This window comes from Lissotriton vulgaris, chromosome 2_1, assembly GCF_964263255.1.
Source record: "Lissotriton vulgaris chromosome 2_1, aLisVul1.2, whole genome shotgun sequence".
Taxonomy (NCBI): Eukaryota; Metazoa; Chordata; class Amphibia; order Caudata; family Salamandridae; genus Lissotriton; species Lissotriton vulgaris.
In genome coordinates this window covers 1,067,556,792-1,067,574,230 of record NC_141687.1, presented here as the reverse complement: position 1 = coordinate 1,067,574,230, position 17,439 = coordinate 1,067,556,792, and the positions used below count along the sequence as shown (strand labels likewise).

Genomic DNA, 17,439 nt, shown 5'->3' with positions numbered 1-17,439 from the left:
TTTATTTATTTCAGACCCGACCACCTCTGTCCCCTCTTTATTAAATGAATTTGAGAAATTTTCTTTGGTCTCGGGTTACAAAATAAATTCTGACAAAACAGAGATCCTTCCCTTAACCAAATTTTGCCTTCCCCACTTTTTCACAGCCACTGGCTTTGCTTGGAATTCTACAAAAATTAAATATCTTGGTGTTCTTTTTTCTAGCTCTATTTCTTCTTCTATTCAACTCAACATGAATGCAGTCATCTCTAGAATAGACTCATTACTCACTTCTTGGAACCCACTATTTCTTTCCTGGTGGGGCCGTCTTGACTCCATCAGGATGATGATTGCCCCCATTTTGATCTACTTATTATCCATGCTTCCACTTCGCATCCCAATCTCATATTTCCGTCGCATTGACTCTGTGTTGTCCAAATTTCTTTGGAAGCAGAAAAAAGCTCGCATATCTCTTTTACACCTACGTAAATCTAAACTTAATGGTGGAACCAACTTTCCAGATTTTCGCCTTTACCATAAGTCCTTCTCACTTCGACAGGCCTCCCGCTGGTTATCTCGGGAACCCTCCCCTTTTTCTCCCCTCTGGCTTTCTGTTGAACGGGAGTTATTGCTTCCATACTCTTTACAAGAGGTAATTCGCTTCACTTCTAAAGCCCCATGCCTTAATCCCCTTTTATTCAAACATACTTCTTCTCTTCTACGACCTTTAGTCTCCCCTACCTCGGTATCACAGGAATCCTTTCTAATTTCGCCTATATGGTACAATTCACTCATATTAATAAATAACAGACCTATTGCTTGGCCTTCATGGAGAGCGAAAGGTATCATTTGGGTACATCATCTTTTTGATGGTTCATCCCCTTGCTCATTTCCTAAACTTCGTTCTCAATTCCACTGCCCTCCTTCTTTTGCAAAGAAATTCCTTATCCTTATGGAAACCATTCTAGATCGTTATTATTCTCTTCCTTCTGAAAGCCTATCAGCTTCGTCTTCCTCTCTACTCACCGTCCTTTCTACTATTCCTAAAGCTTCCATCATTTACCGGTACTTCTCAGCCCCCAATCCAGACCGTCTCAAATCAAAATTGGAATTGTCTTGGGAAACGGATTTACATTCTTCATGGCCAATTTCTCTTTGGGACAAAATATGGGCCAGATCCTTGAAGATTTCCCGTACTGCCTCTCTTACTCAATCCCTATTTTTCTTTTACCACAGACTATACCTTTCTCCTCTTTCTATTTCTCGCTTTCAACCCAATGCTGTATCTAATTGTTGGACCTGTAATGCTCCCTCTGCAGATCTTTTACACCTCTTCTTTTTCTGTCCTTCAACTCGTATTTTTTGGTCTCAGATATTCTCTCGCCTTTCTCGTATTTTTAACATCTCTATTCACTTCTCCACCTCCTCTGTATTTCTTGGTACCCTTTCAGAAGATTTAGATCTCCCTCCACATTCTCACGGTCTTTTTGATCTTATGCTAGCTCTTGCATTACAACATATTGTCTCTAATTGGAAATCCTTGAACAAGTTGTCTCTAAATTGTTGCTGGAATTTTGTATGTCAATCACACAGACTTGATGTTGCCTTTGCTTCCTCTTGCAAACCTTCCCGAAATGTTGAACTTTACTGGTTACCTCTTACTCTATACTTAGATCAATCTGCCAAAAAGATTTATTCTCCACTTTCCTCGGATAATTTCAAACCCCCCTGAACACATATGCTCTTGCCTGTAGTTTATGATATCGTTCAATTTTGCTATTGTGATTTTTAGCTTTATACTTGTCTCCTTTGCTACACGTTCTTCATTCAAGTAATTGCTAAATATGATGTTTTCTACTGTACTTTTTGATTGACATCCATGGTATTTTTATTTTTTATTTATCCATCTTCTATCATCATAACATGTTTTCTTTCCCTCCCCCCCCTCCCCCCCCCTCTGCCCTCAAATAATTCAAAATGCTTTGTTTTTCATTGTGATATTGGCTGCTTCTGTTTAATTTATCCCATCATATATCCTTTTCTCATATTTTGCCGATGTCACCTTATTGTAATATCTGTTTTTCTTTAATAAAGCTTTCAAACATAAAAAAAAAGAAACATACATATGACAGGACTGGACATCAAGTACTGGCAGCCTCAGGCAGTGAGGGCATGGCTTGTAAGGCTGTGGTGTTTGCCACTGCCACAACCTTTACCTTCCTGAATAGGTACAAAGCCCACCCATGAGCAGTGGGTGAAGTCAACAGCATTTCACAGCAGGCCTGCTGCCACTTCATGAAGCAGCTGAATGTTTAATAGCTTGTGAACATTTATATGCACTTCTAGGATAGATATAGTCTGAGGTGCAAGTTAGCTGTCTTCTACACACATTTACATTTCTTTTCCTTTTACTAAGTGATTATTGGTGTTGACTTCTTGCGTTTCCTCCAATGAAGCTTAAAGACACAGGGGTACTATTGTAGTATTTCTTGCTCTAGGCCTGGGAGAGTTTACCTCCCTTCATGCTGTGCCGGCACTGTCCTACTCTGCACTTTTTCCTTCTGACAGTTTTCCCATGCTAAGGGCAACAAGAGGCGTCCAATGTCGGCAGTCCAGGGTTGCAACGTCTAAAGTACATTCAGATCCTAGAATTCACTACACAACTCCCTGCTTTTTCGGGCAAAATTCTTCTCTCTATCCTTGCAGACAACCTCATGCTTTAGGGCTGGAATGCGTGTCCTAAGAGCATGGCTGCAAGGTCCTAGCTACCCTGACCTTGTATAATTCACTACACAACAACTCCCTCCTCCAGAGAAAGAGACTTCACTCCCGAAGAAACCCCTTGTTTTGGGTATGACCGAGCCTTCCACCTGCTATAATGTGGAGCACAGCCTATCAAGTGATTGCAGCGCTAGTTTGACTCTATCTCAGAAGATCTTACCCTCAATGCAATGGTTCCTGTCATTAATGGGGGACATACCCCTCCAAAATACACCCCTGTCTTCTGGCCTGCATTTAAGACTGTCCTCTAGGGGTTGTAAAAATAATAGAGAAGGAATTTAAGGTTTACCGTCTCTGTAATTTCCACCTCCAGAGAAGATTACATTGGGAACATTTGAGTAAGCTGACCGCCCATTAGTTTCTCGTCCACAATGTGGCTAGATTTAAAGACAAATTAAAGGCCTAGCTCTACGCCCCCGCTCGAGCACATACAGTGCTATGACTTTAGCAGACTCTTCCACCTATGCCTACTTTTTGACAGAAGCATGAGTGTCTTTAGATTATCCCTTGGCGTAGTACGTAGAGTGCCACTACGCAGACTTACATGGAGTTGAAAAAAAACTCAGTCGAACTCGGCTCCGCCCCATCCTCTCACAATAAAAAACATTTTTAAAAAACACCTGCTCTGGCATCTCCGGGCTGCCCTCCTCGCATGCGCAGTCCTCCCAAGACATACAACGTAGGGGTTCGCGACTGGCGAAGACGAGAACGGCAAGGAGAAGAGACCACGGCGAGGAGGAGGGTAGCCCAGAGACACCAGAGCAGGTAAGTGGTTTTTTTAAATGTTTTTCTTTGGGTGTGGTCAGGGGCTAACTCCGCTCCGCCGCGGAGTCGGAGTTTTGCCTGAACTCCGTGTTCCCAATAAGGCACAAAGTTGGCAAAACTCCGCTGGCGGAGCAGAATTCCCCACCCGGTCTTACTTTAGATATTCCAATTCCTATATTACCATATTTCTCTGTTAAATTCACTTTTGAAAATGGGCATCTGTTTTGAGCAAGGGAGGGAGAGCCTCCATTGACACCCAGGTAATAGAACTGGGTAGTCCTCATTCTTTCGCCCCAAATGTGTCCTGCCTATTTGTCAGCAGAATGTCTTAAGTAAAAGGACAGAGGCTTGAGCTGAAGATATTGAGCCATTCATACACATGCAGCTCTGTATATAAGGTGGGGCTACATTAAAACTAATGGGATTCTTAGACGGTGTAGAGTAAACCCCCAACTCAGGAGCTGGAAGATCACAGAATGGGATTATGGCTCCAGCTGCATAGATGGGAGGTGCAGTGTTTGTGTGGATCCTGCTTTTAGGTGCCAAGAACCTCCTCCGTGTAATTTCGAGGGTCGTGAAGTTGTGCCTCCGTCTAATCTTTTCTCTGCTTAAGGTAGACACATGCAGGATTTTGGTACTGGCGGAAACTCCAGAGCTCCCCTCCCATGAATTCTTAGGTGTAATTTCTGGCAAAGCAGTGGTTGTTGTCTGTCCGACTTAGGGAGGACCTCCCAGACGGATCCACCTCAGTAGGTGGAGACGGAGGTGGCATTGTCCGAGTCAGTCCCGCTGCTTCTTTTGTTTAGTTGAAGCACCCACTGCAACCCCCTCTGACCCAGGCAGCCCATCTGTCCCAGCACCCTCAGGAGCTCCTGGCGGAATTTGACACTAATGAAGGCGTAGAGAATGGGGTTGAGACAGCAGTGCAGGAAGCCCAGTGCTTCTGTCACAACAATGGCGCCAGGAAGGTATTGACTCAGGCTGCAGTCCTGCACTGCTTCCAGCTCCAGCAGGGTGTCCAGGAAGATGACAATGTTGTATGGGGTCCAGCAGAGGAAGAAAACCCCGGTGATGACCAGGGCAACTCGCACTGCCTTCTGCTTTCCAAAGCCTTGCGATCTGCAGAGGGCCCGCACAATGGCTGCATAGCAGACACTCATGACCAACAGCGGCACCATGAAGCCCACGAGGTGGTACACAAAGCGGTTGGCATGCCACCATCTGCTGCTGTACGAGAACTGCGAGTAGACGCACCTACTGTAGTTGTAGCTTGGGTTGCTGCTGCCATTGGCATCGATTCTGCCACCTACACCATTAACATTGGACACCTCCAGCAAGATCAGGGACGGCGCTGCCAGCAGAAGGCACAGAAGCCACACCGCCAAGCAGGTCAGGTGGATGGAGGCAGGATTCCTCCTGTTATAGGTGTGCACAGCGTGAACCACAGCCAGGTAGCGGTCCACGCTGATGCAGCCCAAGAGCAGGCTGCTGCTGTAGAAGTTGACCTTGTGGATGGAGTACACTGTCCTGCAGAGGAACTCACCGAAGATCCACCCGGCAAGCACCTCGACCATGGCAAAGGGGAAGGTGAGAAGCAGCAGAAGGTCAGCGATGGCCAGGTGCAGCAGGTAGTTCTCGGTCAGCCGGCGCGCATGCTGGTAGCGCATGAGGATAGCCAGCATTAGGCCATTACCTGCCACTCCCATGATGAAGACCAGCAAGTAGCCGCACAGGATGAAGTGCATCTGGAAGGAGAGGAAGTTGGAACTGCCTTCCCGAGTGGTGGATTCCAAGGCAGGGCAAACAAACCCTGGATATGTGAAGTTGTTGCTGCTGTAGTTCATCTCATAGGATAAATCCAGACCACTCTGTTGATAAAGAAATAGATAAATGAGTGAATGATACTTAAACTACCATTCGTCACTGCGAAGGAAGAGTGTTTCATAATCAGAGATAGACTGGCCTATTAGAGGGCCAGAGGGATTGCAACAAACTGTACCTCACCCCTCCCAGCATTTTGTGAGGGTGTGGCCTGTTAAGCTGCACTAGATAGACATTCTGCCCATAGATCTTTGGGCCTTTCTGAGACACTGACATGTCCAGGAACCAATTCTCCACATTTCCTCTTGGGCCAGTCTGCCTCTGTTCACATTCAGGTGTTGTAGTTAATAACTAGTCACTTCTACTAGACTTCGTAATTCTCAGTAGAGTGATTTACAGTCCAGACTTTGCACTTTTACACACCGTAGAAAAATACACCAAGTAACACTGTCAAAGAGTAACAAACTATAATTTTCTGCCCTAAGTTATTCATTTGGAATGTCTACATCTTATGTCCATGGACACAAGTTAAGAGTGCAAGGTGCCTATTTCCAACACGTAGCCCGACATATATCATTCCTGGTATTCCGGAACCCCTCCAGCTCACGGGACTGTGGTTATATGAATATCCCCATAAGTAGCATACAAATGCTACCACCACTTGCAAATGGCTTCCTCATCAGAGCATTAGGATTCCAGGATGAAGTGCACATGTTACTTTGGTTCCCGATAGAGGATTCTTTCTGCTTAAATTCTTCACCTGCCCTTTACTCCAACCTACCTCTACAGCAGACGTACTACTGGTAACAATCACCATATCCTAGGCGGAAATATTTCTTATCTCCTTGCCAAATTTCTCACCACCACTCACCTCTATTGGGGTCATAGACAGGTCTTCAGCCCTCCAGAAGCCCACCAAGAACCAAGTACAAGGTTTCTCTTGGACATCCATGAAGAGGCTGGTACTGATGGGATCACTCCAGAAGTACAAGGTGGAAGGATAATGGATTCCCATTGTTAATACCTATCTGTATATTTCTCTGTAACTCGGTCTCACCCCCCTTTTATTTCTTAGTCTGTTTTCTCGCTCACAGACGCATAAACACCACACACACATGTAGCTCTCTTCTGGACCATGCATTAACAACAGAGAGACCTCACCACACGCACCCAATACCATGCCTATATCCCTTAATTAGGAGCCATTGGACACCCAAAAGTCCCTTCTACCTAAAAATATTTACTGTACAACATTTTCTCAATTATACTTACAATTTGCTTTTCTAAAACAAAACAGGCTGGATGGACCCTCTTGCACCGCAGAAGCACAACAAGGCACCAAACCCATGTAAGTGGCAACTCAACAGCACTCATCCAACACCAAGAGAACACACACATTAGACCCACTCAAAGATAGATGGCTTAAAACATGCAATGCAGTCACACGTACAACATTGCGTCAGAGCTATTTCGCCAGGTTAATGTTGATATCTAGTATTCATATCTGTATAGACTATGCTGTGACCAGCCAAAGTTCTCAGCTCAATGATAAATGGCAAAGGGATACACCTCTGTGTATATATAATACACTATAATGTTCTCAAGTAGGATCCAACTCTTTCTACTTTTACCTTAAACCAATATGAACTATTACTTAACTAGACATTTAATAAATCAATTATAACCAAACACAATAGATCAACACAGTTGATAAAAATCCCAAAGCTGCATAGAAAGTATGCCCAAATTAAGGGAGGGCTGCAATACTGTTAAGAACTATGACTTAGATGCAAGCCTCGATGCCTTCTGCCAGGTTAGAATGTTATTGTGATTTTTTGGTCTCACACCTAGCGATACACTGCGCAGCAGTGTTCGCGCAGCGAGAGTCCTTTTGGCCGGGTTTTGAAAATGGACCTAGAAAATGCACACGCTTGTGCGTGGGATTTTCCCTTTGCGGCCTGCTATTGAACTTTCCCTGCGTGTTCGTTTGTAAAATAGACACCAATAGGCCAGAAGCGGTCGCATAGCTCCGCCCCTGGCCTATTGGTGTCTATTACGCGCATTTCCTGCCATATGCTTTCAATTATCATGCCCAGACACGGGCGCGATAATTGGCGATCGCTTTCGCCGGATGGGATGCCCTAATACACGTGCAGCTACTGCTTATTTGATCTCCTGAAAGACGTGCAGAGGACGTGGACAGGCTTTTTCTTTTAGTTCAATCTAGGAGTCTCACCAGAGGCTGATCAATAGATTTTATTGTAGCCCTTGCGGTCTCCGAGGGCTTCCTGACCTTATGCCGGCTAAAAATAGTCTTGCTCCTTCAGCCGACGGAACCTTGACCCGCGAAAACCCATTCGGAGCTTATCTGACACATCCATGCATGCATACAGAAAGTTTGCACAGACGAAGAGGTAACATAAACCACATTTTCTTCACAAATTGCAAGAAAGGTGATCTTTGCCGGTATAAAAGAACTACACGCCTGTGTATTAAATCCAACGAAGTCCTGCTATATTTGTAGGGGTGTGTGATTTTACATATGCTATCCTTTTAAATATTTCAGTGGTTATGTGCTCCAAGAGGCAGATAATTTGTCACACGCTATAAAATAATATTCAGCAAGAAACATAATAGCCCTTGTTACTTCATCTGCTAGGAATGCACACCATGGCTGGTTCCCACGCACACAATTGAGCCAGATACATACACTCAGACTTCCGGTCATCAATCACCAGCATGCAAATGCCCCACTGGGCGAAGCTGAAAGAGGCCACTACGTTGACCTAGACAGGGAGCTTAAGTGCACAAAACAATGCTGCACAAACACGTCTAAGGTCAGTTTGGCGCATGCGTTGAAGAAACAAATCATTCAGGTATTGCACACAAAAATGGACAGCCTTACAGGCTCCTCCTCTGTCAAAATAACAAAAAAATTGTTCAAACCGTGAACACCGGATTTCTCAACACACCTTTCCTATATTCACTCGTCTGCTGTCTCTTTCTGCTTTGCATAGTCTATCTCACTAACTCAGTGTCCTCGCCTTGCGACTGATTACCTTTCATCTTCACTCCTTACCGTTTTTTTTGCCTTCAAACCGTTCAGCAAAACAAAGAAAAAAACTTCAACAAGCAGAGGGATTTGCTCACAGTATTGCATGATGTACTAATAAGTAAACTACTTTCTGTTACTCGCGTGTGGGCGCTCATATTACCATCTTTACTGCACACCGACCTGTTCCCGAGTGGCTAGGGCTATGCACGCAGCCCTTCCTATACCGGGACTGGCCTCACAGTCCTTGTATAAGCTGTGGATGTACCCCAGATGACGTACGCGCACTAGGTGTCAGGACTGCACCCCCGGCATGAGAGTGACATGGTGGTACCACGCGGCACACACCTGCGACTTGTGCCAGCGACTTTGCCCATGCTGCCACCCTCACTGCGCCGTCCTGTGTACATAGATGTGAGCGTAACAGTGCCCGGAGTGTGCCCTCGCCCGCCCTGGTCAGCCCTACACCCATCTATACGTCCTTACGGGGGGGGGGGGCGGTGTTCATGGTGCCCGCAGCGCTGCCCTGCACCGAGGTGGGGGGGCGGTGTTCATGGTGCCCGCAGCGCTGCCCTGCACCGGTTAGAGCCCCTCCCTCACAGCCCTTTACATCTGGGTACGGGGGCGTTCTTCCACAGGTGCGCAGAGCGCTGCACCGGTCGGCTGGTAGTGGGATGTACGTCCCCGGGGTCCCCTCCCCCACAGCCCTTTACATCTGGGTGTGGGGGGGGGTCTTCCACAGGTGCTACAGTCGCTCAGCTGGTGGAGGGGCTGTGAGTCTCCTGTGGTGCCCTCCCCCTCAGTCCTGGGGAGGGGGGAGGGGGGGTGTTCTTTTCACAGGTCCACAGGTGCCCGGAGCGCGGCGCCAGTCAGTTGGTGGTGGGGCTGTGAGTCTCCCATAGCATAGCTTCCTCTGTCCCAAGGCATTTATGTGGGGTACAGAGGGCACAAACACACACAGTAATACACACACGAGCACGCACACAACCCCCCCCCCCTCCCTAGCCAAGTGCGTGTCTTGAACTGACGGGAGAGTTTGTTGGCTAGCTACCCTGCCGGGCACCGAATAAGAGCCATTGTGGGGCGGGGGGTGCATGGCCAGGCTTTAGCCTAGGCTGATGTGTGCATGCTCCTGTGTGCACGGCCGAGGCTTTGAGCTCCTGTGTGTACGGCCGAGGTTCTGGGCTAATATGTGCATTCTCCTGTGTGCACGGCCGAGGCTCTGAGCTCCTGTGTGCACGGCGGAGGTTCTGGGCTAATGTGTGCATGCTACTGTGTGCATTGCCGAGGCAAAGTTTGATGTGTGCATGCACCTGTATGCACGGCCGAGGCTCTGAGCTCCTGTGTGCACAGCCGAGGCTCTAAACTCCTGAATGCACGACCGAGGCTCTGAGCTCCTGTATGCACGGCCGAGGCAAAGTTTGATTTGTGCATGAACCTGTGTGTACGACCGAAGCTCTGAGCACCTGTGTGCACGGCAGAGGCTCTGGGTTCCCCTGTGTCCGGCTGAGGCTGTGAGCTCCTGTGTGTCCGGCCGAATCTGTGAGTTCCTGTGTGCATTGCAGGCACCCTCTTTTCCTGTGTGCACATCTCTGGGTCTAAGCTCCCACAGTGCAGTGTGCACACATGCCCCAGCCTGGAGCGTTGCGAGTCACACCAGTGGTGGTCTCGTTTTTAATTGCCATGGCGCCTGCTTCACGGGCCGCCACTCACATACATTTGATGTATATGGGCACTGCACTTTATTTCAGTACGGCGAGCGCTTTCATGTTTTTGCTACGGAATGTGTTGTCAACCGATCCTCGTTGAGTTTTGCATTCTCATTTACACTAAGTACCATTGCCACCTGTTATTCCACAGTATTTCACTTATCTCATTGTGCCGCTTTACAGTGTTGATCTCATTGCAGCGGGTTTTAGGTCGAGTAATTTATTACTCGAAACTATTGTGTCGAAACCAACTCTTAAAACCAAGGGCTTTGGGAGACGGATAACGCACAGTGCATGTGCCCGTGCACGCGCTTTTCTCCCGTGCCTCGGCATGACACTTCAAAGGAATTCCTTCCGCTCCTTATCTCCTCAGGCATTTAGCGTCTACGTGTGTCTCCCAGGCTCCTCACAGTGCCATATGTCCTCAGGGCATCACACTTCTAACGTGAACGACCGTCTGCTCCTTGGAATGCTGGCATGGTTGCCCAGTGCTGCCAGATCTTCTTCAAAGGCAGCTTGTAACCCGAGCTGCCCTCTGCCTTTGCATTCTGAACTCTTTCTTGGATTTCACACACAGTCCATAGCGCTTCCTTCTACCTTTCACCTGGCACACACACACACCACCAGCCATCAGTGCACGCTTTCACCAGGCGCGCACACACACACACACAAACACACACACACACACACACACACACAAACACACCACCAGCCATCAGTGCACGCATTCACCAGGCATACACACCACCGGCCGTCAGTGCACGCTTTCACCAGGCACACACACACACCACCAGCCATCAGTCCACGCTTCCACCAGGCATACACACCACCGGCCCTCAGTGCACACTCTCACCAGGCACAGACACCATCAACCATCAGTGCCCGCATTCACCAGGCATACACACCACCGCCGTCAGTGCACGGTTTCACCAGGCACACACACACACCACCAGCCATCAGTGCACGCATTCACCAGGCATACACACCACCAGCAATCATTGCATGCTTTCAACAGGCACACACACACCACCAGCCATCAGTGCACGCTTTCACCAGGCATATGCACTACCGGCCGTCAGTGCACACTTTCACCGGGCACAGACACCATCAGTCGTCAGTGCACGCTTCCACCAGGCACACACCACCAGTCGTCAGTGCACGCTTTCACCAGGCACACACACACACCACCAGCCATCAGTGCACGCTTTCACCAGGCATACACACCACTGGCCGTCAGTGCACACTCTCACCAGGCACAGACACCATCAGCCATCAGTGCACGCTTTCACCAGGCATACACACCACCGGTCGTCAGTGCAGGCTTCCACCAAGCACACACACACACCACCCACCATCAGTGCACGCTTTCACCAGGCATACACACCACTGGCCGTCAGTGCACAATCTCACCAGGCACAGACTCCATCAGTCATCAATGCACGCTTTCACCGGGCACAAACATCACCAGCCGTCAGTGCACGCTTCCACCAGGCACACACCACCAGCTGTCAGTGCACGCTTTCACCAGAGACACACACTACCAGCCATCAGTGCACGCTTCCACCAGGCACACCCACCACAAGCCGGACAGGCACACACACACCAGCAGCCATCATTGCATGCTTTCAACTGGCACACACACACCACCAGCCATCAGTGCACGCTTTCACCAGGCATACACACCACCGGCCGTCAGTGCACACTTTCACCGGGCACACACCACCAGCTGTCAGTGCACGCTTTCACCAGGCACACACACACACTGCCAGCCATCAGTGCACACTTTCACCAGGCAAACACACCACCGGCCGTCAGTGCACACTTTCACCAGGCACACACACACACACCACCAGCCATCAGTGCAGGCTTTCACCAGGCATACACACCACCGGCCGTCAGTGCACGCTTTCACCAGGCACACACACACACCACCCGCCATCAGTGCACGCTTTCACCAGGCATACACACCACCGGCCGTCAGTGCACACATTCTCCAGGCATACACACCACCGGCCATCAGAGGCACACGCACACCACGAGCCATCAGTGCATGCTTTCACCAGACACACACACATCACCAGCCATCAGTGCACGCTTTCACCAGGCACACACACACACACCACCAGCCATCAGTGCACGCTTTCACCAGGCATACACACATACCACCAGCCATCAGTGCACGCTTTCACCAGGCATACACACCACCGGCCGTCAGTGCACGCTTTCACCAGGCACACACACCATCGGCCGTCAGTGCACGCTTTCACCAGGCACACACACACACACCGCCAGCCATCAGTGCACGCTTTCACCAGGCATACACACACACCACCAGTGCACGCTTTCACCAGGCATACACACCACCGGCCATCAATGCACACTTTCACCGGGCACAGACACCATCAGTCATCAGTGCACACTTCCACCAGGCACACACAACCAGCCGTCAGTGCACGCTTTCACAAGGCACACACACACACCGCCAGCCATCAGTACACGCTTTCACCAGGCATACACACCACCGGCCGTCTGTGCACGCTTTCACCAGGCACACACACACACCACCAGCCATCAGTGCACGCTTTCACCAGGCATACACACCACCGGCCGTCAGTTCACGCTTTCACCAGGCACACGGACACACCGCCAGCCATCAGTGCATGCTTTCACCAGGCATACACACCACCGGCCGTCAGTACACACTCTCACCAGGCACAGACACCATCAGTCATCAGTGCACGCATTCACTAGGCATACACACCACCGGCCATCAGTGCACGCTTTCACCAGGCACACACACACACCACCAGCCATCAGTGCATGCTTCCACCAGGCATACACACCACCGGCCCTCAGTGCACACTCTCACCAGGCACAGACACCATCAGCCATCAGTGCACACATTCACCAGGCATACACACCACCACCGTCAGTACACGGTTTCACCAGGCACACACACACACCACCAGCCATCAGTGCACGCTTTCACCAGGCATACACACCACCGGCTGTCAGTGCAAGCTTTCACCAGGCACACACACACACACCACCAGCCATCAGTGCACTCTTTCACCAGGCATACACACCACCAGCCGTCAGTGCACACTCTCAACAGGCACAGACACTATCAGTCATCAGTGCACGCTTTCACTGGGCACAAACACCACCAGCCGTCAGTACACGCTTCCACCAGGTACACACCACAAAACGGCAGGGCACGCTTTCACCAGGCACACACACCACCAGCCGTCAGTGCACGCTTTCACCAGGCACACACCACCAGCTGTCGGTGCATGCTTTCACCAGAGACACACACTACCAGCCATCGGTGCATGCTTCCATCAGGCACACACACCACCAGCCGGCCAGGCACACACACACCACCAGCCATCATTGCATGCTTTCAACAGGCACACACACACCACCAGCCATCAGTGCACGCTTTCACCAGGCATAGCACCACCGGCCATCAGTGCACACTTTCACCGGGCACAGACACCATCAGTCGTCAGTGCACGCTTCCACCAGGCACACACCACCAGCCGTCAGTGCACGCTTTCACCAGGCACACACACACACCACCAGCCATCAGTGCACGCTTTCACCAGGCACACACACACACACCACCAGCCATCAGTGCACGCTTTCACCAGGCATACACACCACCGCCCATCAGTGCACGCTTTCACCTGGCACACACACCACCAGCCATCAGTGCACGATTTCACCAGGCATACACACCACCGGCCGTCAGTACACACTCTCACCAGGCACAGACACCATCAGTTATCAGTGCACGCATTTACTAGGCATACACACCACCGGCCGTCAGTGCACGCTTTCACCAGGCACACACACACACCACCAGCCATCAGTGCATGCTTCCACCAGGCAAACACACCACCGGCCCTCAGTGCACACTCTCTCCAGGCACAGACATCATCAGCCATCAGTGCACACATTCACCAGGCATACACACCACCGCCGTCAGTGCACGGTTTCACCAGGCACACACACACACCACCAGCCATCAGTGCACGCTTTCACCAGGCATACACACCACCGGCCGTCAGTGCAAGCTTTCACCAGGCACACACACACACCACCAGCCATCAGTGCACGCTTTCACCAGGCATACACACCACCGGCCTTCAGTGCACACTCTCAACAGGCACAGACACCATCAGTCATCAGTGCACGCTTTCACTGGGCACAAACACCACCAGCCGTCAGTACATGCTTCCACCAGGCACACACACCACCAAAAGGCAGTGCACGCTTTCACCAGGCACACACAGCACCAGCCGTCAGTGCACGCTTTCACCAGGCACACACCACCAGCTGTCAGTGCACGCTTTCACCAGAGACACACACTACCAGCCATCGGTGCACGCTTCCACCAGGCACACACACCACCAGCCAGCCAGGCACACACACACCACCAGCCATCATTGCATGCCTTCAACAGGCACACACACACCACCAGCCATCAGTGCACGCTTTCACCAGGCATACGCACCACCGGCAGTCAGTGCCCACTTTCACCGGGCACAGACACCATCAGTCGTCAGTGCACGCTTCCACCAGCACACACCACCAGCTGTCAATGCACGCTTTCACCAGGCACACACACACACCACCAGCCATCAGTGCACGCTTTCACCAGGCATACACACCACCGGCCGTCAGTGCACGCTTTCACCAGGCACACACACACACCACCCGCCATCAGTGCACGCTTTCACCAGGCATACACACCACTGGCCGTCAGTGAACACTCTCACCAGGCACAGACACCATCAGCCATCAGTGCACGCATTCACCAGGCATACACACCACCGGCCGTCAGTGCACGCTTTCACCAGGCACACACACACACCACCAGCCATCAGTGCGCGCTTTCACCAGGCATACACACCACCGGCCGTCAGTGCACACTCTCACCAGGCACAGAAACCATCAGCCATCAGTGCACACATTCACCAGGCATACACACTACCAGCCGTCAGTGCACGCTTTCACCAGGCACACACACACACCACCAGTGCACGCTTTCACCAGGCATACACACCACCGGCGGTCAGTGCACGCTTTCACCAGGCACACACACACACCACCAGCCATCAGTGCACTCTTTCACCAGGCATACACACCACCGGCCGTCAGTGCACGCTTCCACCAGGCACACACCACCAAACGGCAGTGCACGCTTTCACCAGGCACACCCACCACCAGCTGTCAGTGCACACTTTCACCAGGCACACACCACCAGCTGTCAGTGCACGCTTTCACCAGAGACACACACTACCAGCCATCAGGGAACGCTTCCACCAGGCACACACACCACCAGCCGGCCAGGTGCACACACACACCACCAGCCATCATTGCATGCTTTCAACAGGCACACACACACACCACCAGTGCACGCTTTCACCAGGCATACACACCACCGGCCATCAGTTCACTCTTTCACCAGGCACACGGACACACCGCCAGCCATCAGTGCACGCTTTCACCAGGCATACACACCACCGGCCGTCAGTACACACTCTCACGAGGCATAGACACCATCAGTCATCAGTGCACGCATTCACTAGGCATACACACCACTGGCCATGAGTGAACGCTTTCACCAGGCACACACACACACCACCAGCCATCAGTGCATGCTTCCACCAGGCATACACACCACCAGCCCTCAGTGCACACTCTCACCAGGCACAGACACCATCAGCCATCAGTGCACACATTCACCAGGCATACACACCACCGCCGTCAGTGCACGCTTTCACCAGGCACACACACACACCACCAGCCATCAGTGCGCGCTTTCACCAGGCATACACACCACCGGCCGTCAGTGCACACTCTCACCAGGCACAGAAACCATCAGCCATCAGTGCACACATTCACCAGGCATACACACTACCAGCCGTCAGTGCACGCTTTCACCAGGCACACACACACACCACCAGTGCACGCTTTCACCAGGCATACACACCACCGGCGGTCAGTGCACGCTTTCACCAGGCACACACACACACCACCAGCCATCAGTGCACGCTTTCACCAGGCATACACACCACCGGCTGTCAGTGCAAGCTTTCACCAGGCACACACACACACACCACCAGCCATCAGTGCACTCTTTCACCAGGCATACACACCACCGGCCGTCAGTGCACACTCTCAACAGGCACAGACACTATCAGTCATCAGTGCACGCTTTCACTGGGCACAAACACCACCAGCCGTCAGTACACGCTTCCACCAGGTACACACCACAAAACGGCAGGGCACGCTTTCACCAGGCACACACACCACCAGCCGTCAGTGCACGCTTTCACCAGGCACACACCACCAGCTGTCGGTGCATGCTTTCACCAGAGACACACACTACCAGCCATCGGTGCATGCTTCCATCAGGCACACACACCACCAGCCGGCCAGGCACACACACACCACCAGCCATCATTGCATGCTTTCAACAGGCACACACACACCACCAGCCATCAGTGCACGCTTTCACCAGGCATAGCACCACCGGCCATCAGTGCACACTTTCACCGGGCACAGACACCATCAGTCGTCAGTGCACGCTTCCACCAGGCACACACCACCAGCCGTCAGTGCACGCTTTCACCAGGCACACACACACACCACCAGCCATCAGTGCACGCTTTCACCAGGCACACACACACACACCACCAGCCATCAGTGCACGCTTTCACCAGGCATACACACCACCGCCCATCAGTGCACGCTTTCACCTGGCACACACACCACCAGCCATCAGTGCACGATTTCACCAGGCATACACACCACCGGCCGTCAGTACACACTCTCACCAGGCACAGACACCATCAGTTATCAGTGCACGCATTTACTAGGCATACACACCACCGGCCGTCAGTGCACGCTTTCACCAGGCACACACACACACCACCAGCCATCAGTGCATGCTTCCACCAGGCAAACACACCACCGGCCCTCAGTGCACACTCTCTCCAGGCACAGACACCATCAGCCATCAGTGCACACATTCACCAGGCATACACACCACCGCCGTCAGTGCACGGTTTCACCAGGCACACACACACACCACCAGCCATCAGTGCACGCTTTCACCAGGCATACACACCACCGGCCGTCAGTGCAAGCTTTCACCAGGCACACACACACACCACCAGCCATCAGTGCACGCTTTCACCAGGCATACACACCACCGGCCTTCAGTGCACACTCTCAACAGGCACAGACACCATCAGTCATCAGTGCACGCTTTCACTGGGCACAAACACCACCAGCCGTCAGTACATGCTTCCACCAGGC

At 51.3% G+C, this 17,439-nt stretch overlaps 1 protein-coding gene across 1 annotated transcript in view; it reads right to left on the bottom strand.

Moving 5' to 3' along the window:
• Positions 1–3,594: 3,594 nt before the first annotated feature.
• The window catches only part of CXCR5 (C-X-C motif chemokine receptor 5), a 107,150-nt gene continuing 93,305 nt past the window's right edge, over positions 3,595–17,439 (bottom strand). Inside the window, exon 2 of the mRNA XM_086956740.1 lies at positions 3,595–5,393. Coding sequence (XP_086812866.1) covers positions 4,272–5,393 — 1,122 coding nt within the window. The 3' untranslated portion in view covers positions 3,595–4,271. The remainder of the gene's footprint in view (positions 5,394–17,439) is intronic.